The sequence below is a fragment of the Myotis yumanensis genome, unplaced genomic scaffold (genome assembly GCF_028538775.1).
Source record: "Myotis yumanensis isolate MYYU_CA2020_CCGP unplaced genomic scaffold, mMyoYum1.0.hap1 SCAF_19, whole genome shotgun sequence".
Classification (NCBI taxonomy): domain Eukaryota; kingdom Metazoa; phylum Chordata; class Mammalia; order Chiroptera; family Vespertilionidae; genus Myotis; species Myotis yumanensis.
The window spans coordinates 11879166-11907012 of record NW_027223770.1 but is presented as its reverse complement, the minus strand read 5'-3'; the positions used below and the strand labels follow the sequence as shown (position 1 = coordinate 11907012).

Genomic DNA, 27847 nt, shown 5'->3' with positions numbered 1-27847 from the left:
CCGATGACGTCACGCCCCAGCGCTGGCGTCACGTGTCCCCCACCCCCCTCGTCGTCGGGGGCGGGGCCTGAGGGGCCCTTCCGGTCGGCGGAGCCCGGCGGCCAGAGCGGCGGCGGCGGCCGAGGCGCGGGCATGGCGGGCGCGGGGGGCGAGGCGCGGTTCGCGGGGCTGTCGCTGGTGCAGCTGAACGAGCTGCTGGAGGACGAGGGGCAGCTGGCGGCCATGGTGCAGCGGATGGAGGAGGTGAGCGGGCCGCGAGGGCAGGGCCGCGCCGGCGGGGGCGGGACCGGGACGGGTCGGGGCAGCGGGGGCCGGGCCGGGGTCCCGGGTGCGGGCTGAGCCGGGAAAAGCGTCCGTGCGCGGGACTGGGGGCCCGAGGCTGGGAATGGAGCGGGGGTGAGAGCCCGGGGTGGGCCTTTGGGGGCGCAGAGGGCTGTGGCTGAGGCTGGTGGGCGCGGAGGGAATGGGGGTGGAGATTGGGTTGCAGAGGGGGCTGTAGTGGAAGATTAGGGGTGACAGGCGGAGGGCGCCCAGGGCTTCGTCCGGGCAGAGATTGGGGAGCTTAAGGGGAAGGTGGAGGGAAACAGAGAAAAAGGCAGATATTGGGGTCTGAGAATAGGTTTTGAGGCTCTGAGTGGACTAGCGGGATATGAGCTTTAGGAGATAATTTGGGGGCTCCAAGATGGGTTTGAGGGGGCTGAGTGTCTGTAGCTGGTCTGGGATGTGGTTGGGGGGCTGAGTGACTGTAGCTGGTCTGGGAGGTAGTTGGGGGCTGAGTGACTGTAGCTGGTCTGGGACGTAGTTGGGGGGCTGAGTGTCTGTAGCTGGTCTGGGATGTGGTTGGGGGGCTGAGTGACTGTAGCTGGTCTGGGAGGTAGTTGGGGGCTGAGTGACTGTAGCTGGTCTGGGAGGTGGTTGGGGCTGAGTGACTGTAGCTGGTCTGGGAGGTAGTTGGGGGCTGAGTGACTGTAGCTGGTCTGGGAGGTAGTTGGGGGCTGAGTGACTGTAGCTGGTCTGGGAGGTGGTTGGGGGCTGAGTGACTATAGCTGGTCTGGGAGGTAGTTGGGGGGCTGAGTGACTGTAGCTGGTCTGGGAGGTGGTTCTGGGGATGAGTTCTGTAGCTGGTCTGGGAGGTAGTTGGGGGCTGAGTGACTGTAGCTGGTCTGGGAGGTAGTTGGGGGGCTGAGTGACTGTAGCTGGTCTGGGAGGTGGTTGGGGGGCTGAGTGACTAGCTGGTCTGGGAGGTAGTTGGGGGCTGAGTGACTGTAGCTGGTCTGGGAGGTAGTTGGGGGCTGAGTGACTGTAGCTGGTCTGGGAGGTGGTTGGGGGCTGAGTGACTATAGCTGGTCTGGGAGGTAGTTGGGGGCTGAGTGACTGTAGCTGGTCTGGGAGGTAGTTGGGGGGGCTGAGTGACTGTAGCTGGTCTGGGAGGTGGTTCTGGGGATGAGTTCTGTAGCTGGTCTGGGAGGTAGTTGGGGGCTGAGTGACTGTAGCTGGTCTGGGAGGTGGTTCTGGGGATGAGTTCTGTAGCTGGTCTGGGAGGTAGTTGGGGGCTGAGTGACTGTAGCTGGTCTGGGAGGTAGTTGGGGGGCTGAGTGACTGTAGCTGGTCTGGGAGGTGGTTCTGGGGCTGAGTGACTGTAGCTGGTCTGGGAGGTAGTTGGGGGCTGAGTGACTGTAGCTGGTCTGGGAGGTGGTTGGGGGGCTGAGTGACTGTAGCTGGTCTGGGAGATAGTTGGGGGGCTGAGTGACTGTAGCTGGTCTGGGAGGTAGTTGGGGGGCTGAGTGACTGTAGCTGGTCTGGGAGATAGTTGGGGGGCTGAGTGACTGTAGCTGGTCTGGGAGGTAGTTGGGGGCTGAGTGACTGTAGCTGGTCTGGGAGGTGGTTGGGGGGCTGAGTGACTGTAGCTGGTCTGGGAGGTAGTTGGGGGCTGAGTGACTGTAGCTGGTCTGGGAGGTGGTTAGGGGGCTGAGTGACTGTAGCTGGTCTGGGAGGTAGTTGGGGGGCTGAGTGACTGTAGCTGGTCTGGGAGGTAGTTGGGGGGCTGAGTGACTGTAGCTGGTCTGGGAGGTGGTTGGGGGCTGAGTGACTGTAGCTGGTCTGGGAGGTGGTTGGGGGCTGAGTGACTGTAGCTGGTCTGGGAGGTGGTTCTGGGGATGAGTTCTGTAGCTGGTCTGGGAGGTAGTTGGGGGCTGAGTGACTGTAGCTGGTCTGGGAGGTAGTTGGGGGCTGAGTGACTGTAGCTGGTCTGGGAGGTAGTTGGGGCTGAGTGACTGTAGCTGGTCTGGGAGGTCGTTGGGGGCTGAGTGACTGTAGCTGGTCTGGGAGGTGGTTCTGGGGCTGAGTGACTGTAGCTGGTCTGGGAGGTAGTTGGGGGGCTGAGTGACTGTAGCTGGTCTGGGAGGTGGTTGGGGGGCTGAGTGACTGTAGCTGGTCTGGGAGGTGGTTGGGGGCTGAGTGACTGTAGCTGGTCTGGGAGGTGGTTCTGGGGATGAGTTCTGTAGCTGGTCTGGGAGGTAGTTGGGGGCTGAGTGACTGTAGCTGGTCTGGGAGGTAGTTGGGGGCTGAGTGACTGTAGCTGGTCTGGGAGGTAGTTGGGGCTGAGTGACTGTAGCTGGTCTGGGAGGTCGTTGGGGGCTGAGTGACTGTAGCTGGTCTGGGAGGTGGTTGGGGGGCTGAGTGACTGTAGCTGGTCTGGGAGGTGGTTGGGGGCTGAGTGACTGTAGCTGGTCTGGGAGGTGGTTGGGGGGCTGAGTGACTGTAGCTGGTCTGGGAGGTGGTTCTGGGGCTGAGTGACTGTAGCTGGTCTGGGAGGTAGTTGGGGGGCTGAGTGACTGTAGCTGGGTCTGGGAGGTGGTTGGGGGCTGAGTGACTGTAGCTGGTCTGGGAGGTGGTTGGGGGGCTGAGTGACTGTAGCTGGTCTGGGAGGTAGTTGGGGGCTGAGTGACTGTAGCTGGTCTGGGAGGTAGTTGGGGGGCTGAGTGACTGTAGCTGGTCTGGGAGGTGGTTCTGGGGCTGAGTGACTGTAGCTGGTCTGGGAGGTAGTTGGGGGGCTGAGTGACTGTAGCTGGTCTGGGAGGTGGTTGGGGGCTGAGTGACTATAGCTGGTCTGGGAGGTGGTTGGGGGCTGAGTGACTGTAGCTGGGTCTGGGAGGTGGTTGGGGGCTGAGTGACTGTAGCTGGTCTGGGAGGTGGTTGGGGGGCTGAGTGACTGTAGCTGGTCTGGGAGGTGGTTGGGGGCTGAGTGACTGTAGCTGGTCTGGGAGGTGGTTGGGGCTGAGTGACTGTAGCTGGTCTGGGAGGTAGTTGGGGGGCTGAGTGACTGTAGCTGGTCTGGGAGGTGGTTGGGGGACTGAGTGTCTGTAGCTGGTCTGGGAGGTAGTTGGGGCTGAGTGACTGTAGCTGGTCTGGGAGGTGGTTGGGGGGCTGAGTGACTGTAGCTGGTCTGGGAGGTAGTTGGGGGCTGAGTGACTAGCTGGTCTGGGAGGTGGTGTGTGTGGGGGCTGAGTGACTGTAGCTGGTCTGGGAGGTGGTTGGGGGCTGAGTGACTGTAGCTGGTCTGGGAGATAGTTGGGGGGCTGAGTGACTAGCTGGTCTGGGAGGTAGTTGGGGGGCTGAGTGACTGTAGCTGGTCTGGGAGGTGGTTGGGGGCTGAGTGACTGTAGCTGGTCTGGGAGGTGGTTGGGGGGCTGAGTGACTATAGCTGGTCTGGGAGGTAGTTGGGGGCTGAGTGACTGTAGCTGGTCTGGGAGGTAGTTGGGGGGCTGAGTGGCTGTAGCGTGTCTGGGAGGTAGTTGGGGGGCTGAGTGACTGTAGCTGGTCTGAGAGGTGGTTGGGGGGCTGAGTGACTGTAGCTGGTCTGGGAGGTGGTTGGGGGGCTGAGTGACTGTAGCTGGTCTGGGAGATAGTTGGGGGGCTGAGTGACTAGCTGGTCTGGGAGGTAGTTGGGGGCTGAGTGACTGTAGCTGGTCTGGGAGGTAGTTGGGGGGCTGAGTGACTGTAGCTGGTCTGGGAGGTGGTTGGGGGGCTGAGTGACTTTAGCTGGTCTGGGAGATAGTTGGGGGGCTGAGTGACTAGCTGGTCTGGGAGGTAGTTGGGGGCTGAGTGACTGTAGCTGGTCTGGGAGGTCGTTGGGGGGCTGAGTGGCTGTAGCTGGTCTGGGAGGTGTTTGGGGCTGAGTGACTGTAGCTGGTCTGGGAGGTGGTTGGGGCTGAGTGACTGTAGCTGGTCTGGGAGGTGGTTGGGGGGCTGAGTGGCTGTAGCTGGTCTGGGAGGTGGTTCTGAGATGGGTTTTACGACTGGGCAGGGGTCTTCGAGGTATAAGACGTGAGGGCTGTGTGTCTCTTACGGGCTCTCGTGGTCTGACTGCGTGAGGTAATGGCCCTAACAGTTATCCAGGGGGCTTGTACGGTGGGTGGGCCTAAGCGGGGGGCGGTGGCAGGACCCCTTTCCCTGTAAGAGTTCCCCCCATACACACATAAAAGGGAATGCTCTGCCCTAGTGTAACCCCCCCCCCCCCCCTCCCCAAGGAGATTTCCTTGGCTGTTTATTGGAGGAACATGAACTGGGAGGAGGGTTTGGGAGCTGACAGCCCATCCCCACCTCCAGAACCTCCTGCCCATTCGCGCTCACGGTAACTGCCCTCACCCTGTGCCTTTGCCGCGTCTGCTTGCTTCTCCCTTTCTCCAGACCCTCTCTGAAATCCTATCCGGGGGTCTGGGCCTTTCCGCCAGGCGCCAGGCGGACCCAGGCCCGTCCCGCTCTCCAGCCCACTCTTCCTCCCCTGTGTCTCTGAAGGCGGGGCCTTCCCACGCCCGCCTGCCCGCGGGCTGCCCCTCGCCAGAAGCCTGTGGGGGCTTCGGCTGTCTTTCCCAGGAGGGATTGTTAGCACCGAGCCAGCCCCTGAAAAGGGGGCTTGTCTGGAGGTTGCACATTCAGAGCCCCTGGAAAACCCTCAACAGATCATTGTCCCGAGCGACAGAGAGGCCACTGTAGTGAGATGGTATCAGTCTTTCCGTTAATACGCCCCTTGTATTCGCTGGCCTGTAACTGGGCACAGGTCACGCTGCTCCGAGATGCAGCTCCCCCGTTTGTGGTCTCCGGGTGGCACTCTCCATCCCGGAGGATAATAAGTGACAAAATCCATCTTTCCCGGCGGAGTGAGAGTTTCACGTCCCCAGAGAAAGAAAACCTTCGCTTCGTGTCCCTGCTTTTCCGTCGCCAAGGAGACCTTTGGCCGGCCGCCAGCAGGCATCTTTCTAGTTTAATAACCAAATGAGGTGTGTTTTTCTTTGTGTAACCCGCGTTGTTTCTCTCTGTGTGACTGTCCTGGTTCAGGGAGGAGGGCGTCTGTCCTTCTGCCGGCGGAACGTTAATAGAAATAAGCGCCTTTTGGTGGAGGGAAGGTTGTGCAAGTCCAGGAACTCGCCGCCCGACCGAGGCTGTGGGGCCTCACTGGTTTCCTCTTCCTGGGAACTGGAGGTTATTCTTTAAAGGGCACGGCCAGTTCATCCAGCAGGTTTTGGTTGATTGTGGGTTTTGGTGTCTTGTGTTGGCGTAAAGGTGACCTTCATACCTGAGCGTCCTGTACTGAGACCGAGGACGGGCTGAGCCCACTTGTCTCGACCGCATAGTTCACGTTCATAACTCAGCAGGAGTTTGTTTTTCAGGGCGTAGTGCTTTCAAATAAAACAAGGAAACCGGAGGCAAAGACCAGAATACCTTTCTTGGCCGGGCAGCTCACCTGGCCACCGGCACACGCGGCGAATCCTGCCGCCCCGGCCCCGGGCAGCGGGTTCTGGAGGAACGGGTGTGCCACAGAACAGCCGGAGTTCTGGCCGTGGCAGTTTTTGCTGGTGTTACTCGTCGGTTTGTTTGGGGGTGGTTGTGAGACACGGCAGAGGAAATACCTCGTGGACTGTCCACTCTCGAACCACGTGGAAGACGCATGCTGCGCTGGTAAAGAACACCCGGGCTTTGGAATCGGACAGGCCGGGCTGGACTCGGCCACCCCCAGCTGTGTGATTGCAGGCACGCCGCTGTACCTCTCTGAGCGTCCGGAGAAGGGTACTGTGGTCGTATTTGGTTCATGGAGTTGGTGTGCGGGTTATGTGAGACGGTGCATGTTAAGTCCTTAACACAGCCCATGGTCGGTGCTCAGTAGTGTAACTGCAAGTTTTTATTTTTATATTTTTGTTCATCCTCACCTGAGGGTATTTTTTTCCATTTCCATTTTCATAGTGGAAGGGAGGGAGGGAGAGAGAGAGAGACATATCAGTGTGAGAGAGACAAGTCAACTGGTGGCCTCCGGCACGAGCCCCAACCAGGATTGGGGCGTGAACCGCAGCCCAGGTACATGCCCTTGACCAGGAATCGAACCCGAGACCCTTCGGTGCACAGGCCGACGCTCTAACCACTGAGCACACCCGACCAGTGGTTACAATCATTTGTAGTTCTCCCTTTTTAGAAAAGCTACTGGCGGTCCTCAATACCAGATCATCCAGACACATTCGTAGGCTTGTTTCAAGAATGTTGAGCACATTTTTACTTGCCGTCGGCCTGAGAAACATTTTGCCTTCCTGTGGTCAAAAGGCTTCGGTGCCTCAGTAGGTCTAGGAGGAGCCGGTCAATGGAACAGGCCTTGGGCCGCACGGAATCGCCTAACCTGAACCAGAGGCTCTGTTTTGTTTCGTGTGTTTTTTCTAATTGGCAGAAGGATGTGTTTTAAATTGCAGAGTGAGGCCTCTGGAAGCCTGAGGGAATACTTTGCGGCCACTGGAAAGTGTGGCTGGGTTTCGAAGGCTTTCATTCACTCTTGGGTTTAAAGACAGCGGGCGTTGTGCTCCGCTGTGGGTGTGAGCGGCAGGCGAGATGGTCCCATCTTCCAGGCCCTGTGTGCACCCTTTCCCGTCCTCCTGTCCATGTCGGCTCCCTGCAGGTGGCACGCCCAGTGACCGTGTTCTTTCCCACTGCCCGGGGCGGATATTTCAGGTGCACATGTTTTTACTTGTTTTCAGTTATTTGTACGTGGCCTTGTATTCAGAGTACACTAGAGGCCCGGTGCACGAAATTCATGCAGGGGGGGGGGGTCCCCCCCCTCAGCCCAGCCTGCACCCTCTCCAATCCAGGACCCCTTAGGGGATGTCCGACTGCTGGTTCTCACAATCCTGGACCGCTGGCTCCTAATCGCTCACCTGATTGCCTGCCTGGTCACCCCGTAACTGCCCCCCTGCTGCCAGACAGGTCGCCCCCAAGTGCCCCCTCCCTGCTTGCCTGATTGTTCCTAAATGCCCCCCCCCCTGCTGCCAGCCTGGTCACCCCTTACTGCCCCCCACTGCCCCCCAGCCGGCCTGGTCTCCCCACACAGCCTGATTTTTAGTCATTTGGTCATCCCTCACTAACTCCCAGCTGGCCTGGTCGGAGGCAGCCATCTTGTGAGGGTGTGAGGGTTAATTTGCATATCACCTCTTTATTATACAGGATGGTCTTGTATTCAGAGTTACTTGTATTTGGCCGAGGAATTGGCCTTTCTCTCTGGGTCCCCATGATCCCCGTGAACCTCGTGGACCTGCAGGAACTTGCCTGGGGGCTTGGGCAGCTGCTCCAACCCCTGGGGTCACTCTCCCAGTGCTTTTTGGGGAAATGCTGATTGATTGGTGCTAAGGATCCAATTCAGGATTTCCGTTCCTCTGGCGAGCGAGGATGCCCACATGCCCATGCCCACATGCCCCAGGAGGGTCTGAAGCGCAGCTGTGTTGTGGGAAGCACCGAGTCTCAGTCTCTCCTGGAAGGAGCGGCTTCCTTCCCCGAGGCGTGCTCTGCAGAGCGTGTGGGGCCGCCAGGCGGCTGCGGGAATCACAGTGGCTCATTGAAATGGACCAACCTCGCTGCACACGTGGGGGTGCTGGGCGAGGGGTGTGGAAGCTGGGGTGTAAATGTCCACTGTGTGCGGCCGGCGTTGGTTCCTGTCTGGTCATCACTGCACGTATAACGCCTTCCGCTGTTATATCTGCCTCTGCTCTTCCGTGGACCTGTTACTTTAACTCTTGAGTAAAAAATGACCATGCCCGGGGTATTTCCCGAAATGTGGTTTTTATCTGATTTTACCTTTTTTTAAAGGAGGCACCCAGCGAGTTGGGTGCCCTCATGTGGGTCCTTGGAGCTCTGTGCTTCATTCCTCCCGTCGGGGGTAGTGGCCCTGCCCGCCTCTCGGGGTTCTCGGGGGGCGAGGGCAGGAGCCCGCAGTGGGGCTGCTCCCCTTCTTTAAGGAGGGGATTTCAGGCCTGTCAGCCTGGTCCCTTAGTTCGTCGCTCTCTGCTCTTCTGCATTGATTGACAGCGCCTTGGGGGACAGAGGCCAGCGCTGAGGCCAGCAGTGTGGCTGCTCCGCCTCCCCTGCGGCAGGTTCCTCGGGAAAATAGAGAGGATAATGGCCCGGCCGGCATGGCTCGGTGGCCGAGCATCATCCTATGAACCAGGAGGTCACGGTTTGATTCCCAGTCAGGGCACATGCCCTGGTTGCAGGCTCCATTCCCAGTGAGGCAGGGGGAGGGCATGCAGGAGGCAGCCGATCCGTGAGTCTCTCTCATCATTGATGTTTCTATCTCTCCTCTCTGAAATCAATAAAAATATATTTTTAAAAAAATAATGGGGATACTAACCAGTAACCAACTGCAGAGGGTGGTCAGGGGGACTCAGTGCACTAAGCCTGTAAGATGCTCACCGTGGTCCCACGGCACAGGGGGGCACCCAGTGAATTGCTGTTAGCTGTCGTTGCTGAAACAAAGGCCCAGTATTTTTGCTGCCATTTCCGGAAGGTTCCGTTTCAGGTCCACAGCGTGGGTCACGGGCTGTGCAGGGCATCATCCGGGACAAAAAGGTGAACAGGCAGGATCCCTGTAACTCGGGGAAGAAACCAAGTCCACAAACATGCGCAGAACAAGAGAGTGAGGGGCGTTTGCGCTTGGGAAGATGAAAAGGGGGGGGGGGGGGTGCCCAGCAGGGTGACTGCTAGGCTAGTGCCACCGAGCTGCACGCGGTTGAAAGGGGATCTGTGCTCTTCTAAGCGTGACCCCCCCCCCCCGCCCCCCAGGATCAGTGTTATGAGCTGTAAAGGCCTCTGAGCGGTGTGAGACGGACAGAAATGGGGGATCAGGAAGAAGCTGTGGCAGGAAGGCCCGGGACAGGTTTATGACCAGTGAGTTGCCGTCTGTCCGCCTTTGCCAGATCAGATTTGCTACGAGCAGGGACAGGACGGGCAGGGAGGCGGGCGGGGCAGGGTGCCAGCGTGTGGGCTCGGTGGCGGGAGCCGAGAGGCGCGCTCGGGGATGAACCTGGCAGCCGCGCGTGGGCGGGATTGGCAGTTGGCGCGGGGACATTCCCGAAGCCCAGGTCTCGGGGGGACGCGGAAGGGCAGGTGAGAAGAGCTTGGGTTTGAGCTCGGGTTCTGGAGAGGAGACGCAGGCCGGCTGCGGGCTCCCTGCCACCTCTGTGCCCTGGTGGGTTGTCCCGCCCCTGCCCACCGGAGGGGCCCTGCAGCCTCACCCTCCGGGCTCTCCCCAGCCCCTCCGTCACTGACACGTGGTCACTACGCCTCTTCGATGACCATCCTGGGGCAGGACCCATGTTGTGTAAGTCCGTCCCTGCCCCGTGTCCCCGCCGAGCCTGGGACGTGTTTATCCCTGTCCTCGCACCCAGACGCTGCCTGGCCCGCAGGATGTGCCGAGGGCTGCTGAGCGAGTGGAGAGAGTGGCCGGGGCGGGAGAGGGGTCACAGACCCTCGCCAGCCTGAGTGTGGGCACACAGGACAGTCACACTGTCCGGCTGGCACGCGAGGAGCCGCGGGGCCACATTTGGGGGCCAACTTCCTCCCAGTGCTCGTTGCAACCAAAGGGACTATCAGAGGTTGAAAGGTCACCAGGAGGGATTAGTGGGCTGGGAGGAGGAGGGAGGTGGCATCAGCAGGCGGTGACCATCCTTCGCGGACGGGCCGACATCCTCCTGTCCAGGGCCTGCCCGGCAGCCGGCTGACTGGCCGGAAGAGGAACCAGGAGTAGACCCGACTGTTGGCCTCTGTCACCTGCGGAGCTGATGGGCTCCTGGGCTCAGCCGATGCGGTGGCTTATTTACTTGGCTTTGGCCACAGGATTGGGGCTGGCGGTCGTGGGGGGGGGGGGGGGTGGTGGCAGGTACACAGGCCTGTCTGTCGGGCCCTGCGGCAGCCACTGCTCACACGCGTGATCTCGGGTGCGGCTGGGAGTCCTGCGGTTTATCTCCTCGGCCCCGTGGGGGTCTCCGCTTCCATCGTGGGCAGGAGGACGGTCTGACCCAGGGGTGCCGGGCTTCTTCACGGGGAAGGAGGAGGTAGACAGGTGGGGTGGCTTGGTCGTCATCAGGTTACCCTGCAGCATGGGATTGTGGGAGCCGTTGGTTTCTGTGCCAGAGAGGGGGTGCGAAAGGCCGACTTGTGGATAGTCTGTGTCAGTACAAGCAGCGGCCTATGGTTAATGCTGCTTCCAAATCAGGTCTTTGGTGACGGCCAAGGTTATCTAAGGCACCTGGAGGTTACATTCCTACCCGCGGCCCAGCGCTGGGGTGGCCCCCAGTCAGCACGTCCGTTAACCTGACACAGCTGAGGTCGAGGACGACGTGAAACTGCTGAGCCGGTAGCTCCCCTCCTTTAGGGTAGAGCGGTGTGCGTGTGACCCCGTAGTGAGGCGGCCGTGCCCCAGCGGGAGGGAGTCCCAGCGAGTCTGGGCTGCGGAGACCACAGGGAGGGTTTCCTAGGAGGTGCCCCTGAGCCGGGACTCAGGTGGGTTACTCAGATCAGGAGGGAGAGGGCTTCCGTAGTCATGGGCGGGCAGCAGGGACCAGGGCGGGGGGGCCGGGGGGGCGGGGGGGACAGGCGGAGGGGCAGGCAGAGACAGGTGGCCTCATGCCTCTGGGCCTGGCCCGCCCGTCGGAGGGAGCCCTGGTGGGTCCTGAGCTGGGCTCTGCGGTCTCTCTGGCAGTTCCTGGAGGACATGGGCAGCCGGTGGGCGGGGGATGGGGGTCAGACAGAAAGCAGGCAGAGCCGTCGGAGGCCGGAAAAGGATGGATCAAAAGGCCTCTGGGTGGCCAGTCCCGACGTGGGCGGCTTTCCCTGGGCGCCAGCGCGGCCGGTCTCGCTCTGCTCGCAGTTCAGGGAACGGCCTGAGCCCTGCGGTTTATCCACCAGTGGCAGATTCTTAAGGGGTGTCGGGAGAAGCCAGAACACCGCCAAGAAGTAAGTGATAGAAAAGGAGGAGCCAGATTATAAAAAGCTGCATAGAAATGGAAGGTCGGCTAGTAAGCCTCGTGGTTAAGACGGGCCTGGGTTGCTAGGAAACCATGGACACAGATTAACCTCCCAAAGCTCCGGTTTGCTTATCTTTAAACGGGAGCACTGTGATACCGCCTGTGAGCTGTCTGCGGGTGACGGGGCTCTGTGAACTACTGAGTCCAGTGCGTGGGGGTAGTAAGTGCCCGGGAGCCGGGAGCGGTCAGTGGTTGGGGCCACTTGGGGGTGTGCTTCCCGTGGAGGCCGGATTGTGTGGGTGCTCACGGTGATTCCTTAAAGGGGTTCCCTAGTAAGCGGGTGCGGAGAGCAGAGCGGTGGTGAGGTCAGAGGGTGTCCCTTTGTCCCTTTGTCTTGCTTTGTTTGTCTGCCTGCCAGGTAAGCTCCCCGAGGGGCACGCGTGGCAAGTGCTTATTTAGGGGATAAGCCGCCATCTGCTTCCATAGCCCACGGCACTGGCTTATCACAGATGGTGCCTAGTTACTTGTTATTCATTCGCAAGGTCAGTTCTGCCTCATCAGAGGCGCCCTGCCTTCTCCGGTTAAAAAGGCAGGGAAGCCCTGGCCGGTTTGGCCCAGTGGATAGAGCAGTGGCCGGCAAACCGCGGCTCTTTGGCCCCTTGAGCGTGGCTCTTCCACAGAATACGACGTGCGGGCGCGCACGTACAGTGCAAAGTTGACTTAAAACTTTAAGTAAAGTTTATTAAGTTAATTTTAGGGAACGTTGTGGAGTGAAAGAAGATGTAGAGTCGAGGATGGAGAAAGGTATGTTGAAATGGTTTGGACATATAGAGAGGATGAACGAAAGGAGATAGACCAGCCGTGGGCAAACTACGTCCCGCGGGCTGGATCCGGCCCGTTTGAAATGAATAAAACTAAAAAAAAAAAAGACCGTGCCCTTTTATGTAATGATGTTTACTTTGAATTTATATTAGTTCACACAAACACTCCATCCATGCTTTTGTTCCGGCCCTCCGGTCCAGTTTAAGAACCCATTGTGGCCCTCGAGTCAAAAAGTTTGCCCACCCCTGAGATAGACAAAACAAGTACACAAGACGAGTGTGGATGGGAGAGTTGGAAGGGGTCGACCTCAGAGACATCTTTAGCAAAGGCCAGCTTAGGAGTACCCTAATTAAGTTAATAACAATGTACCTACCTATATAGTGTAAGTTTAAAAAATTGGGCTCTCAAAAGAAATTTCAATCGTTGTACTGTTGATATTTGGCTCTGTTGACTGATGAGTTTGCCGACCACTGGGATAGAGCATCGGCCTGCGGACTGAAGGGTCCCAGGTTCGATTCCAGTCAAGGGCACATTCCCCAGGTTGCAGGCTCAATCCCCAGTTGTGGGCGTGCAGGAGGCAGTCAGTCAATATTTCTTTCATCATTGATGTTTCTCTCTCTCTCTCTCTCTCTCTCTCCCTTCCTCTCTGAAATCGATAACAATATACATACACACACATACATATATATGTCCTATATAATAAAAGCATAGCATGCAAATTGTCCTCAACCAGGGCGCAGGGCCGGCCCGGGGAAGGGAGGGAGGCCCCGGACAGCAGCCGCTAGGGACCCTATCTGTGCACGAATTAAAAAAAAAAAAGAGGCAGGGAAGTATATAGCATTTTAAATTTCTGATCCCAACAGACCAAATCTTTAAAAATAACATTTTTTATGTGTTATTATAGAACAGAAATTTAAATACAGAAAACTGGAGAGGAAAATATACAATCACATGTAATAGCACCACTCAGAGGCGACTGTTAACAGACATTTTATACGTTTTCTTTCTTTCTCCGCCAGGATCATTATGTATGTACCTTTTTCTGTCTGTTTTGTGTTATACGCTAGGCATTTTCTTACCAGAATATGAGAAAATGGCTAGTGGTTGAGCATCGACCTATGAATCAGCAAGTCATGGTTCGGTTCCCAGTCTGGGCACGTGCCCGGGTTGTGGGCTCAATCCCCAGTGGGGGGTGTGCAGGAGGTAGCTGATCAGTTATTCTCTCTCATCGTTGATTGATCTTTCTATCTCTCCCTCTCCCTTCTTCTCTGAAATCAATTAAAAAAAATGTATCTGGGCAGTTTTTTATCAGAATGTTCTTCCATGACATTTAAAAAATAGATATATTTATTGATTTCAGAGAGGAAGGGAAAGAGAGAGAGAGATAGAAACATCAATGATGAGAGAGAATCATTGATTGGCTGCCTCCTGCATGCCCCCTACTGGGGATCGAGCCTGCAACCCTGGCATGTGCCCTTGGCCGGAACTGAACCCGGGACCCTTCAGTCCTCAGGCCAACGCTCTATCCACTGAGCCAAACCGGCCAGGGCTTCCATGACGTTTTTAATGGTCACATGATATTTCACTGTGTGGCTATGTCTTAATTTATGTGACCATTCCCTATCATGTTATATTACAATTAACATCGGTGAACATGAATCTATTAAAATATTTTTTGAAAATAAGTCTTAAGTAGCCACTTTTAGTTAGAATGTCTACTTCCCTATATCAGATATAATTGCAAAGTGTTTTGTGTTTTTTTTGGTTATGAAATTTAAGTAGAATAGCTGGTTCTCCTTTGATTCATCCCTTTCTTCTTTAGCCACAGTCTTAAAAAATAAAATTCCCTTCTTAGAATAGCATTTTCTCAGATTGACTAGAAGATGAGTAATTTCAAGCACGTGAGAGTAAGTTATCTCTTAAACGAAACTCGAGTCGGGTGGCGGGAAGTGCGTGCGGGTCAAACTGCGCTTTGAATGTCAGAGCACAGTTCGTTGGGGGGGGCAGAGCCTTAGCGAGAAACCCAGGACCCACCGGGCGGCGTCTGCGGGCTGCACCTGTGTCGAGGCCCCGGCACACCCTGAGCTCTGCACACACATGGCTGCTTTGGCTGCTGGTCCCGGCCAGAAACTGCTACTGAGAAAAACCGGGTTTCGAAATTGCCTTCCGTTAAGTGGCTTTCTTTGGGGGCGGGGAGGAGGGGGCGGATTTTTTATTACGGAGAAGTCATTAATTGACCTCCTTGCACTAAAGCAGGCCAGCGATTGGCCCTGTCTGTTCCCTTTATCCAATATGATTGAGTGATCCCCCAACCCCCCCATGACCGTGACCATGACCATGACCATGACCGGGTGGCAGGCATTTCTGCTCCCACCAGGCAGCTGCATCTCTACCCAGAGTCAAGCGTGTTTGCTCTCAGACCGGTTGTTCTGGTTTGGCAGTTACAGCCGTGCCACGATTCCATTCAATCCTGTGACAGCTGCTGAGCCACTGGCGTGAAGAGAGGGAAAAGTGGGCGCAGAGCAGCACCCACTGCCTGCTGCTCGAGGAGAAAGCAGCCGGAGAGCCAGGGGCAGGCCAGCTTGGGGGGAATCGGGAATCCCAGATGCCTCTCGCCCTGCCATCCCGCGCCTGTCAGCTCTCCGCGGGCAAGGCCGCCGTCGGGCGGAAGCACCTCGTCACTCGAGCTGGTGGGTGCTTTCTCTCTAGGAAGAGACCTTTGTCTCCAACCAGGGGTGGGGAGCCTTCCTCTGGCCACGGCCACGTGGACATTTCTAACATCACTCGCGGGCCATACAGAACGGTCAGCTCAAAAAGTAGCCTGTCTGTGGCCAAACGTTTAATGAACTCTCCCGAACGCCTCGGCTGGGCCAGGCCAAATGATTTCGAGGGCCTCCTGCAGCCCGTGGGCCGGGCGTTCCCCACCCCCGCCTCCCAAGGAGAAAAGGGGCAGGTGTCTTTGTAATTTTGTTTATTCAGTGATTTCCTGTTTCAGGCAAACTGCTCGGTGAGCCGAGCCGGCAGCTAACTGGTTCCGATGGTCGTGGGTGAGGCCTCCCGGGGGGCTTCCCTGGCCCCCCTGCTGGCACCGGGCTCTGTGGCCAGGTGGGCCTGGCGTGCGGAGCCCCTGGCTTGGAGGAGCCTGGGACGAGGCGGTTCCCTGTGATCAGCTGAGTGTCCCATCCCCGCCCTGCCCTTCCTCCTCCTCTTCTTCCTCCTCCTCCGCCCAGAGCCCCAGGCCTTAGAACAGTGATGGCGAACCTTTTGAGCTCGGCGTGCCAGCATATTGAAAAACACTAACTTAACTCTGGTGCCGTGTCACATATAGAAATTTTTTGATATTTGCAACCATAGTAAAACAAAGACTTACATTTTTGATATTTATTTTATACATTTAAATGCCATTTAACAAAGAAAAATCAACCAAAAAAAACGAGTTCGCGTGTCACCTCTGACACACGTGTCATAAGTTCGCCATCACTGTCTTAGAAGGTCAGTGCTGGTCTCCAGTGACAGTCACAGCTCGGACAGTTCTCGGAACCGCACACCTGTAACAGCCACATCATCCAGGAAGGGGCAGGGCTTGGGCTGTTTTCTCTGAATATTAGCTAATGAGGCTTCCAGGGAAAAGCATCAGCGGAAATGCCCGGAATACTGTTCTGCCAGGACTAGGAGGCTGTCCGTCCAGTTGTGTGAGCCCGAGACCACCTGCCTCTTTCCGGGTGGCCCATTGGTTTTCCAGCCCGGCCTTTGCCTTTGTGTGGTCATTCGCCCTCGGAGTAAGGGACGCACTGATTTCAGATTCGAGCCAGCCCCACGCGGAGGGTGGTCCAGGCAGCACCCCACGGCCTGCTGCTCTCTGAGGGCAGCCGGTTCTGTCTCAACCAGCAGGACTTCGGGTCTTCAGTCAAAAACAGTCCCCATCGGCCTCTCGGTTCTGTCTGTTGCGGGGGTTGCTCTGGTGGGAGATTTGATGAGCCGCTGGCACAGTCCTTCCCCGCGCAGGCTACAGTCCGGGATGGTTTCACACCGCCCACGAGGTTGCTGTTTTAGGGCCGTTTCATCGTGCTCTGCGGCGCTCTCGCTGTATTTTAGTATTTTTCCAGATCTTTCACCTTGGTAACATGTTGCACAGTCCGACTCTGCAGCCACTGAGGGTTTGTTCTTTTTTTGTTTTTCATGAAAACTCAAGGAACGCTTGGGAAGCACCGAGGGCGTGTGGGTAGCACGCAGCTCTGGGCATGGCAGGCTTGGGGCACAGGCTCCGCCTGGAAGCCGCGGGGAGATGAGCTCCCCCGGACAGGTGTTTTCACGGAATGGGGGAGGAATTTGGGCTTTCTAATACCCTGACCTTTAACATCCACGGCCACACTCACAGTGCAGGTGGTGCTGCTGGAATTGACCCTGAAGTAACTGGCGAGCTCGAGCAGGTGCAGCACAAGGAAGGAGACGAGGTTAAGCTGGCGCACGCCTGCCAGCCTTTCATCACCTAATCCGCGAGCCGGCGGAGTTTAAAGCCCGTGCAACCCAACCTTTGCTGCCGTGGAAAACCGCAGGAGCCCAGGCTTGTCTCCGCCTTCGTCTCTGGGTTATAGAGAACTGTCCGTTTAGTGTTATCTGGACAGGAAAATAGCAAAATCCAAAAGGAACCGGTATGTCTCCGAGGGAGGGCCAGTCTGGGTCGGGGCCACACAGAGGGCAGAGAACTGTCAGCCCCCGGGGTCAGCTGCTGGCCAAGTTGGAGTGTGTGTGTCCCCCCCCCCGCTTGGCTATGGACTTTGAGCATCAGAAAAATGAGGGACTACCCCCCAGAAAGCTTATTGGTCATTTTTCAAGGTTGCTTGAGCATTGAACCAATCTACTAAACATGGGTTATAACGGGGAAGGGAGGGGTGGGCAGAATCAAACAGTTATCCTGCTCTTCAGCCCTGGCCGGTTTGGCTCACATTGGCCTGTGGACTCAAGGGTCCTGGGTGCAACTCCAGTCAAGGGCATGTACCTCAGCTGCGGGCTCGATCCCCAGCCCTGGTCAGGGCGTGTGAGAAGGCAGCCTATTGATGTGTCTCTCTCATATTGATGTTTCTCTCTCTGTCTCTCCCCTTCCCTTCCACTCTCTCTAAAAATCAGTGGAAGAATATCTTCAGGTGAGGATTAACAACAAAACAACATTTATCCTGGTTTTCCTGTAGAAACCATTTCAGATACTCAAACAGAGGAGGTAAAAAGCCCTCTATGGAAGAATTCCAGCCCGCACGCACAGAAGATGAAATTAAACAATTACTGTTAACTTTAGGAAGTGTGATTGTGGCCTGTGGTGAGAATTATAGTCCTTGCCCATCAGAGATACATATTAAAGACTTTACGGCTGCAGTGATCAGGTGGCTGAGATTTGCTTTAAGCCCCGAAGTGAGCTTGGGAGTGGTGCTGCCTGTCCACCTGGGGAAGGTCCACGGGACTCCTAACACGTCTCCCTCCGCTCTGCTCTGTGCTTGACAATATCCGCAATGAAAAGGTAAATCAGAGATAAATAGAAGTGAAACGCAGGCCATTCCTGGGACTTGAACACAGGGAAGTGATAGTAGACTGGACCGTCAGTGGCAGAGAGCAGCTTTCCCAGCGTAACTTACACACAGTCCTGTAGAAACGCACGTCGAGAGAGACGGTCCTCACACGTGGCGTCGGAGTCCTGGGGTTCCTCATGACACCCTGGTTCTTCATGAAACCTCCTCAGGTTGCACCTCCTCCTCCCTGAGAGAAAGGGGGACAGGTCTGTCCCGCCCTCCGCCTCCGAGAGGAGAGGATGGAGGTGATGCGTGGAGAGGGGGCGCAGGGCCGGGCCTGCAGGGAGTGCTCAGCAAGCGCTGGCCAATCCTGCTGAGGTGGAGGTTGTCCCATCACCGGTGACGCGCTCACTCACATCTTTAAATTCGCGTCTGTTCTGATTTTGTTTTCTCTTGCGGGCCTTTCATGGGAAGAGCAGATGCAGTCTGTGTTGGGGGCGGGCGGGGGCTGCAGTGCAGGGCGACACGGGCCTGTCTCCGGGACGGTCGTGAGGGCCTGCTGGGTTCTGGCTGCCGCCTCCCCAGAGCCGGGCACGGAGAGGTGCTCCATACGTGTTTCCTGAAGTTCGTGAGTTTTTTAACAGATGTGTGAGTTTCGGGGGCAGCAAGGCCCCCGTCGTCGCAGCCTGGCTCTCCCGTGGTCCTGGCACAGCCTCCAAAGGCAGGGGGCCGAGTCCCGCCACCGAGAAGGGTGTGACGGTGTGAGGCCGGCTCGCGTCCAGTGTGTCTCCTTTCTCTGCCTTCGCGGGTGTTTGCTTTAGGGCAGTCACCGCATCATCCTAATTCTTCCCTTTCGGGGTCACTGCCAAACCATGGCTCTGCCGTGTGAGCGAGCAAAGCCGGTTCCCAGCCCCCAGCGGGGGGTGTAGTGATGGTGTATCTGTGGTGCTGCTGTGGACAGTGTGTGGTAAACAATTTAGGAAGCTAATCTCCGGAGCAGTTTAGCAAGTTAACAGGTAGCCGACAGTGGCCTGAGGCCCGAGGTCCTGATCCCTGCAGATTAGGCTGAGGAGTGTTTAGTGATAGGCCTGTTGGCCAGTTCTGGGCCTTGGAGTGAGTGACTCGATTCTCTTAAGGGGGCGTGTGCGCTCCCATGTCATTTTATTTAACTGTGAAAGCCCTTCTAGTTATGTCAACCAAGACGGCCCCCAGCTCAGCGACATGAGAGGCGAGTCCTAAAGGCGTGCTTCACCAGGAGACCTGGGCGTAGACCCCAGGGCCTGGCCTCGGGGGTGTGTTTCCTCCAGACCCCAGGGGTGGAGAGAACAGAGACGGAGAGAGGGCTGCTTTGAATGGGGAGATGGGTCTGGCCGCCTACAGTCACCCCATGGGGAGGGGACCCAGAGGACCCCATCCTCAGTCCCCATCGCCAAGTCCAGCAAGAACTAGAAGGCAAGGGGCCTGTTGAACTGGTCCCGGGGCCCATCTCAGCCAGTTGGCCCCTGGGGCACAGAGCAGGATGAGACAGACGGACATTCCAACACCAACACCCACCGTGTCAGTGCCCTGGGGCTGCCACAACAAGGGACTACAAATTTGGTGGCTTAAAACAGGGGTAGGGCATGTCCGGCCTGCGGGCCATATAAGGCCCCTGAAATCACTTGGCCCTGTGAAGGCAATAGGGGTGAGTTAATTAAATGCTTAAGCAAATACAGCAGGCTACTTTTTAAGCTGGTAATTTGTATGGCCCACGAGTGATATTATAAATATCCAGGAAAAGGGTTCCCCATCCCTGGCTTAAAACAAGAAAGCGACTCTCCCAGTTCCAGAGGCCTGAGGTCTGAAACCGGTGCCCACACTCCCCCTGGAGGCTCCCGGGGAGTGCTCCTGCCCTCCCGGCCTCTGCTGGCCGCGGCTCCCGGGCTTGTGGCCGCTCGCTGCAGTCTCTGCCTCGTCTGCACGCGGCCCCTCTGCGTCTGCCTCGTCTGTGTGTCTCTTACCAGGACACGCGTGGCTGATTCAGGGCCACTCCGATCATCCAGGGAGATCTGGTCTCCGGACCCTTAACTTAGTCACATCTGCAAAGACAATTTTCCCAAACAAGGCCATACTCCCACGATCCAGGGATGAGGATGTGGACACATCTTTGGGGGGGCGGGGGGCCATTCAGCCACTCCAAGCACCATCACTCCCAGGAATACAAACTCCATTGTGACACAGCAGCCCCCCAGGCGCACCTGTGATGCCTCAGCCTTCCCCCTCCACCCCGCCCCATTTTTGATGAATGAAGAGTTACCTGAACAAGCACAATGGACTGCGGTACAGATGCACTCACGCCAAAGGTGTGCGCTGACCACCCTGCAGTAGACACTTCCTGTGGGTGGAGCATGTGGGTTCCACCTCCACAGAGCTGTGCCTTGGAGGCCACGTGGGCGAGATTGTGCGGCCCGTGGGGCTGTGGGGTGGTGGTGGGTGAGCACCGCGGCCACGTCTCCAGGACTAAGCGGGGTGCTGAGCGTTTACTCCCAGCACTACCAAGCATTTCCGTGTGTTGTTGAAATTCGCTAACATAACTCAGTAGCGGCATTGACTTTGCTGTAAGGATGTATTACAAGGGGAGCAGAGGACTGCCCCGAGCATGTTGTCATAGGAAGGGTGAGCTTGGAAATGGGCAGGTTTAGGAAGGCACAACTCTCAGAGCTGAGGCAGCCGACCGGCCAGCGCCAATCAGAATCCCACGTCCCAGAGCCTCCTCAGACACAAGCCTCTGAGCCGGTGACGGCCGGCGGGCGGTAGGCGTCCCTCTCCCGTCCCCACGTGTCTCATTTGTAACCGTTGCATGTGTCATTCAGGGGGAGTTCACATTTGTTTGCTTTTTGACCTTTATTTCCTGCCCTATTCCTTCAACCAAGTAAGTAAGTAAGTAGTGACTAGTGCGTTTGAGGTGGAAAGTGTGTTCTGCGGGAACGTCGTCATTGCTGGGAGCATCCCAGGGGGAAAGGGCCGGACGTTCTGCCTGGACAAGTACAATCAAACACCTGTTTTCTTTTCTAAAACAAAGACAGCTGATTTCCCTGCCGCCTCTGCCCTCTGGCTCTACTAACACCCAACAGATTTATTTTTATTTTTAAAATATATTTTTATTGATTTCATAGAGGAAGGGAGATGGAGAGAGAGACATTAATGATGAGAGAATTATCCACCAGCTGCCTCTTGTACGCCCTCCACTGGGGATCAAGCCTGCAGCCTGGGCATCCAACCATGACCTCCTGGTTCCTAGGTCGAGGCTCAACCACTGAGCCACGCCGGCTGGGCCAGGTTTGTTTGTTGTTAATTAAAAAATAAAATTTTCAGTAAATTTGTATGTTTATTATATACAAACAGAAAAGAGAAAGAAACAAGGTCACACAGTCCAGAGGTCGCCGTTGACTTTGGGGGGACACCCATTCAGCCAGCGCTGCTCAGGGGAGACAGATGGGCAGATAGCTCCCGGCCGTCGGGTCCTGCTGTAAGTGCTGCTTCGGCAGCTCATTTTCCTTCCAGCGTGAGCAGAAAGGGGAACTGCAGTGAAACCGAGCACAGCGATAAAAATGCTTCCTACCACAGCAAGATTATTTCCTGAAAAGATTGCTCTCTGGTTAAGAAAAAGGATCATGAGAACCATCAAGGGTTGGCGACAGTTTTCAATTTCAGGCGTCTGCTGGCTCGGCACCGCGGCTCCTGAAGCGTGGTGGCCCCTCCACGGGGTCTCAGGTTCCTGTACAGAGCGAGCGGCCACAGCGGCGCGGCTGGGATCGGGAGTCGGGCTGTCACCCGGCGCGGCCCCGGGGCCTGCCCTGCCGAGTGCCCTGGGCGCTGCCCGACCAGCACCGCCGCTGTTTCCTTCCCCGGGAGCAACGGGAAGGAACACTGAGGGGGAAGGTGTCTTTCTGCGTCGCGTTGAGCGGCCCGAGCTCTGCTGTGGGGCCCGGGCGTGGGAAGAGCTTCGTCAGCTGCTTAGAAGCTCCCGCCACCGCAGCCGTGTCCACCTGGAGAGGCTGTGGGTGTGGGCTGGCGGCCACTTAGAAGTCACTGGTTTGTTTAAATGTAAAAACATGAACGCCCGAAGGTTCTAAAAAATCACAGCTCGCTCGGTGGGCCTCCTCTGCTGGCCGGTGGCTTTGCCCTCTTCTTTGTGCAGACGAACTGCCTTTTGATGCTAGCCTGTTGCTTCCTGTGTTCCCCTCCCCTGGGACTTCCCGGCCGTAGAAGTGACTTTGACCTGACTCTGACCCTGCGAGAAGAAGGTGGCCGAGCTGACGCGTGCTGGGCGCTGGCCTGCCCGAGGTGACGAGAGGTTGCCGTGGCGTTCGTGTTCCAGCCGGGCAGACGGGGCGCCGGAGCACACACTCAGTGCCCATTGCCAGTAGCGGCACCGTGACCGAGCGTGGCTGCCGGCGTGCAGTTTCCGGGTCGCATGGCATTTGCATGTTTAGTATTGAAAGGAATTGCGCTGTTTCTCAGAGCGGCTGTACGGTGGTGTATTTGTTTTTCTTTGTTCATTCTTTGAAATGCTCAGCATTCGGAGGGAAGACCTCAGGACACCGCCCTGTGGCCAGCGCTCTGTGGGTTGGGGCAGAGGGAGCCCCTGCTGGGCCCTGCGGAGCCCGTGTGTGTGTGTGTGTGTGTGTGTGTGTGTGTGTGTGTGTGTGGTGCCTGAGTCCGTTCAGAGGCACGGCCTGGCTCGCAGCAGCAAGAAAGGGGAGGTTCCTGCTGTAGATTCCTAGTGCTGAGCTGGAGGCTCTCTCCCTTTGATCTGTTAAGCTCGCCCACTCTTTAGGGCCCGGGGCCCTTCATCTGTGTGTGTCCTGCTGCAGGCGTGGGGCTATGGGCCTCCTCTTTGTTCTCTTACTCCACCAAGTTGTGCGTGTGCTCTTCTGCATGTGTGCGTGCACACACGTCAGTGAGTGTGCTGGGAGCCGTGTGGGAGCCTCTGGTGGGCATGGCTCGAGGTGGGCAGTGGCGGCAGCGCAGCCAGGGCCCTAACCTGTGACTGTGGAGAGGAAGGAAGTAGTGAAAATAGATGGGGGTGGGGGCGGAAGGGGGTGGTGTGCAGGGAGCAGAGAGGACTGGCACAGGCTTGAGGGAGAGAACGGGCAAATAGTGGGGACCGCGTGCTGCTGAACCTCAGGTCCAGAAAGCGGGTTGCGGTGGGTGGAAGGAAACTAGAGCAGGAGGGACCACCCTCCATGCCCCCTCACCCCCGAGGTCCAGGCGGGTGGGCTTCTCCTCCTCCCAGATAACCCTCACTTCCGAGAGGAAGGAGAGGGCAAAAGGAAACCCCTGTGGGGCAAACAGTCCCCTCCCAGCTCAGGGTCCGTTCGACTGATGGTGACCAGCAGCGGGGGAGCTGCGGTGGGCGGGGTGGGAGCGAGGGGAGCAGGCTCAGGGGCACCAACCGCCTCCCCAGGGCCCCAGGCTTGAAGGTCATGGGTCATGATGTCGGCCCACTGGCCCCTCCAATAGTGATTCTTTAACTTCCCCTGGAGCAGCAGACACTTAGTCTGAAAAAACCTGTTTCCTCCTGGGAGGAGTAAGGCGTTCCAGTCAGCACAGCCACTGAGGAGCGGTCCGGGACAGAGCCCGCCCTGCACGCTCGCGGGGAGGGAGGTGGCTTGCTCTTTAAGAACGGGAAGCAGCATCCACACTAGATGCCGAGGGTCCGGCCGGGAACTAACACGCTTGGGTTCTCACCGTCCTGTGTGTTCCCTGCAGACACAGAACGTCCAGCTTAACAAAGAAATGACGCTCGCCAGCAACCGGAGCCTGGCCGAGGGGAACCTCCTGTACCAGCCCCAGCTGGACGCGCGGAAGGCGTGCTTGACCCAGAAATACCAGGAGCTGCAGGTGCTGTTCGAAGCCTACCAGATCAAGAAGACCCAGCTAGGTAACTCGGGGCCATCAGATCCGTCAGGAGTGGAGTTGGGAGCCCTTTCCCAGCTGCTGCGGCCGGGAGAGCAGTGTTCTGGGGAGACCTCGGAGGAAGAGGCGACCTGGGGAGTGTCTGAACCGCGAGGCTCCGCTGCGTCACCTGTGCGGTTAGGCCCTCAGAGTTAGTGTTGAAATGATCGTCACCGGGACGTTGCATTTTAATGTCTCACTTTAATTTCCAGCCATGACGAGAGGAGGTGGGAACAGAATAGAGTCCTGGGAGCTTTGGGTAGGTTTCAGGGAGACTTCTCGGTGAGGAGGTTAAAAACCACCCCCTTAGAGGTCACAGGGGCATCGGATAGCCTGGTCCCCACACTGTCTCCATAACTTCGGTAAAAATGGACCAGAACACACCTAGCCAGACAGTGACAGGGAAGCGGCCTCGTGCCCCGTGCGTGAGGTGCAGACTGCGCAGCCCCTGGGCATGACAGACACGCACACCACCCCAGGCGTGCTGACCCCCAAGTGGGTGTTGATGTGGCTCGGAGGCTGTGGCTTTATTATTAGCTGGACTTGGGGGCCATCTGCATGTCGACCGTACGGTGACGGGCTCCACAGGGTGGCAGGCAGGAAGTGCGATGTCGCGAGGGGAGTGTGGAGCGAGTCGCATGCTCAGTATCAGTCCCAGTCCTCGGAGGGGCAGAGGGACCTGGGCTTTGGGGCGAGGTGCACCTGTCCTCAGATTTAGTCTCACTTCCTGGAGAGTCCTCACCAGTGTGACTGCTGTCACCTTTCTGGCTACAATGCTCGTGCTTTGAAGGGGGAGTGGGAGGGGTGTGGGGAGCGTGGTTGTGAGAGGCTGGGGCCCTGTGATTTCCGAGGGTCAGCCCCCTGCTCACCCTGCCTCTGGCTTCTTCCAGACAGACAGCCCAGCAGCGCTTCCTTGGAGACCCTGTTAGCACTTCTTCAGGCCGAAGGAGCCAAGATTGAGGAAGACACAGAGGTAACAGCCAGTGTCCCTGGCCCAGTTCCCTCGGGGACAACGAGCACCACACCCGAGGCCAGGAGGTGGTGCCTCCCAGGCTGCTCCTGAACCGAGTGGCCTGGGCTGGGGGTGCAGCAGGGAGTGGGGTCCTCAGGTGAGGGGTGCCTGTTGTGCTGACTTAGCGAGGGTCTCATGGGCACTGGGGTGCCATCTGCTCTGAGTCAGTAGGTGAGAAGTGCCCACGGGACGCAGCCGAGCACTGGAGGCTGGAGCCTCACTAAGCGAGGAGATGAGTCTGGGGACAGTTGTAGCTGCGAGGCTGGCGTAGGGGTCCAGATGGGACCCCGGTGGGCACAAGCTAGCTTCGGTCCTGCTGAGCCCACGTGTGTCAGGATGCAGCCAGTGGAGGGAGCAGACGGCTCGGGCTGGCCTAGGAGAGGGTTGGAACTGGGCGCGGTGCTGTCCTCTCCGGGCCGAGGGGCCCCCTGCATCCTGAGGCCAGCTCTCCCCAACCTGCTGCCGTCCAGCTTGTGGTTGGGAGGTGGGCCCGCGGGGTCAGCCAGGCCTGCCGTGCGGAGCTGCGGTGACCGGAGGAGGGCCCAAGTTGGGAGGGAGCTGGGGTGCCTCTCCGAGCCCGCTGGGTGGTGGAGGGAGAGTCCTCCCCCAGGGCTGGGCTGTCCCTGTGACCAGGTGTCCCTGCTGCTTTCAGGACATGGCAGAGAAGTTTCTTGAGGGAGAGCTGCCTCTGGACTCTTTCATCGACGTCTACCAGAGCCAGCGGAAACTGGCCCACGTGCGCAGAGTGAAGATCGAGAAGCTGCAGGAGATGGTGCTAAAGGGGCAGAGACTCCCGCAGGCCCCGGCCCCACTGTCGTCCAGGGTGCCCGAGCCAGTGCCCGCCGCCCCGGAGGCCAGCGGGCCCCCCTCCGTCATGCCTCGGCGCATCCCGCCCCCTGTGCCTGCAGGACGCTTAGCCACGCCGTTTACCGCTGCCATGGGCTCAGCACAGGCCCCGCTGTACCCTCCCTTGCCCCCCCGCATGGGCCTCCCCGCGCAGTTTGTGTCGCCATACCCACCACCTCTCCCCCAGAGACCCCCGCCCCGGATGCCTCACCAGCCAGGCTTCATCCTGCAGTGAGGGTCCCCACCCATCCGTCCTGGGAGACTCACGCCAGCCTGCTGGCCGGGCCCACACTTGGGAGGGAGCGAGGCCCAGGGCCCAGTGGCGTCTGCTGTGAGCACTAGGTGGGGTGAGTAGTGTGGGGCCCTGGTTCGTGCTGGTGCCAGTTTGCAGTCTCCACTCCGGTGCGGTTTGTGTTGTGAGCTCACGAACCTGGGGAAGCTGCCCTCCCTCCCCTTTAGAATCATGGTCCTCCCGTCGCAGCTTTTGCGGTCAGCATGGTTCCTGGTTTCTGCTTTATTTTCACGACAGTTTGTCCCAGCCCAGTGAGGGTCGGCCGAGGGGCCAGCCCAGAAGGTGCTCACTGAGTCTGTGGGGTGACAGCCCCCCACCCCTCCAAAACCTCAGTCCTTCAAAGCCACCCGCAGGGTTTGCACTTGGCCCACTACCCAGTGGAGGTGGGCGGAGCTGGACTTTGCACATCGCTGTCCTCCCAGCTCCCCCCACCCCCCCCCTCAGCCGGTCCCAGGGTTTCTATGAAGAAATACTCCAATATTTTTACTACGTGTGTAAATTTCCTGTTTTATATTGGGGAAGAAAACTTTTTGACACAAAACCGTTCAGGGAAACTTTATAAAAAATGCACATGTTGTTTTGAGCAGATGGAAGTGTAGGTGACATGAACCCTGTCACAGGCGGTGGGTGCACAGCTTCACCGGTGCCACGGGGTGGCTGCAGCCCCCAGCTGCCTTCAGGAAGGGCACGTCACGCTGTGTTGTAAGAAGTTCGTGCCCTGAACCAGGGTCCTCTTAGCCAATATTCTCAGCCTCTGGCTGGGCCCTGGGACGAGAGAGGGTGCCAAGCTAGGACACTCTTCCTGCCCCTCTAGGTTCTCGGCTATAGGTGCCCCACGTGCTGAATTCCGAGGGGGGCGGGGGGGTGTCACCACCTACCTGTGGACAAACAGGCCAGGTGCTCAGGTGGGGAACTCCTGGCTGCTGCCGAAGCTCAGACGGTCTGTCCCAGTGGCCACGGGTGAGGCCACCACCTTTGTACTCAGTGTCCACACAGTTCTCCTGGACTTGAACTCTACTGTATTGTACCTGTTTTCAGAGAAACAGAGCTGTATAGGACCATTTGCTGCCATGCCAGTCAGGGGCGCCTGCCATGTTCTGTGAACCCTGAGAGCAGTGCCACCCACCCCATACCTCTGCCGCCGAGCAGGACGCAGCTGACATGGGCTCCATGTGGATGTGGCGAAGGGGCTGCCAGGCCGGCCACGCCATTACTCCGGGGCCATGTCTGAGCTGTGGTTGTGAGGACGTGGGACCCTTTTTAATAAATAGAGAATTGTTACTAACAGTCCTGTCACTTATTTACCTGTGCGTGATGTTTGGTTCTAGAACATCAGTGAAGCTGACTGGTGTGTCGCTGACGTTAAAAATGAAAGCCACCGAGACGGCGGCCGCAGCCGCCTCGTCCAGGGCCCTGGCCCTGAGGCAGAGCCCTTGTCCTGTTTTGAATCAGGAATCCTCACAGCCATCAGCGAAGGGCAGAGAGAAGCAGGGTCCTCACCGGTCTCAGTGGACGCGGCCCCGGCTGCTGCCCACCTGATGGAAACGAACATTCCTGCTTGTTTCAAATGACAGAAGTCAGTGGCTGACATTCTGCTCTGGGGACCCCCCGCCCCAAGGCTGAGCCATGCCTGGGACCCTCACTGCCCGCTGTCCCTGTCTGCGGACCAGTCTGATGCCCTGGGAGGGACTCTCCTCAGTGGGTGGGTACAAGGAGCACCCACAGCAGCCTGAGCAGCTCGCCCACCGCCGGCTCCTAGACGCCATTCCCCGTGTGGCACTGTGCGCTGGGGTTTTCCTGAGAAAGCAATTCCTTTTTTAAAAAGAATTTGTATCTAATAGTTTCTCTTTCCCAGTGGCTCCAAGCTTATAGGCAGAATCCAGTCCACCCCACTGCAGGCGCTGGCCTGGGCATGGGTGTGGCTCCTCACCCAGCCTTGTCTGGTCCTCTCCTGCCTGCTGGGCCCCTTGGCTCACGAGAAGGGGGCGGGGGGTGGCAGGCGGGACAGTACCTGAACCAAGGCTTCTCATTCGGGGTCTCCAGTTCAAGTGTAGTCGACTTGCACCGATGTTCACTGGGGGGCACTGGGTGAGAGAACAATCCGCTTTAGTCTTCTCAAGCTGTTTCCTTATGAATAAGAACAGGCATTGGCCGTGAAAAA

At 57.8% G+C, this 27847-nt stretch overlaps 1 protein-coding gene and 1 long non-coding RNA gene across 2 annotated transcripts; one reads left to right on the top strand and one right to left on the bottom strand.

Annotated features, from left to right (window-relative positions):
• The first annotated feature begins 94 nt into the window (after nt 1-94).
• On the top strand, nt 95-26971 carry VPS37B (VPS37B subunit of ESCRT-I). Its single transcript, XM_070399879.1, has 4 exons — nt 95-243; nt 23351-23522; nt 24427-24509; nt 25201-26971. Exons 1-4 carry the CDS (start codon nt 133-135, stop codon nt 25627-25629), a joined length of 795 nt encoding a protein of 264 aa, XP_070255980.1. The 5' UTR covers nt 95-132; the 3' UTR covers nt 25630-26971.
• On the bottom strand, nt 25762-27691 carry LOC138997922 (uncharacterized). The gene is made up of 3 exons (XR_011469047.1): nt 26820-27691; nt 26565-26714; nt 25762-26451 (listed from the first exon to the last, which is right to left on the bottom strand). It is a non-coding gene; the product is annotated as an uncharacterized lncRNA (long non-coding RNA).
• Nucleotides 27692-27847: the final 156 nt, after the last annotated feature.

Bases quoted from the DNA above. Each gene is read 5' to 3' on its own strand.
- VPS37B (XM_070399879.1), top strand. From the start codon at position 133: ATGGCGGGCGCGGGGGGCGAGGCGCGGTTCGCGGGGCTGTCGCTGGTG. The intron at 244-23,350 runs GTGAGCGGGCCG...TGTTCCCTGCAG, and splicing joins TGGTGCAGCGGATGGAGGAG to ACACAGAACGTCCAGCTTAA. The intron at 23,523-24,426 runs GTAACTCGGGGC...GGCTTCTTCCAG, and splicing joins GATCAAGAAGACCCAGCTAG to ACAGACAGCCCAGCAGCGCT.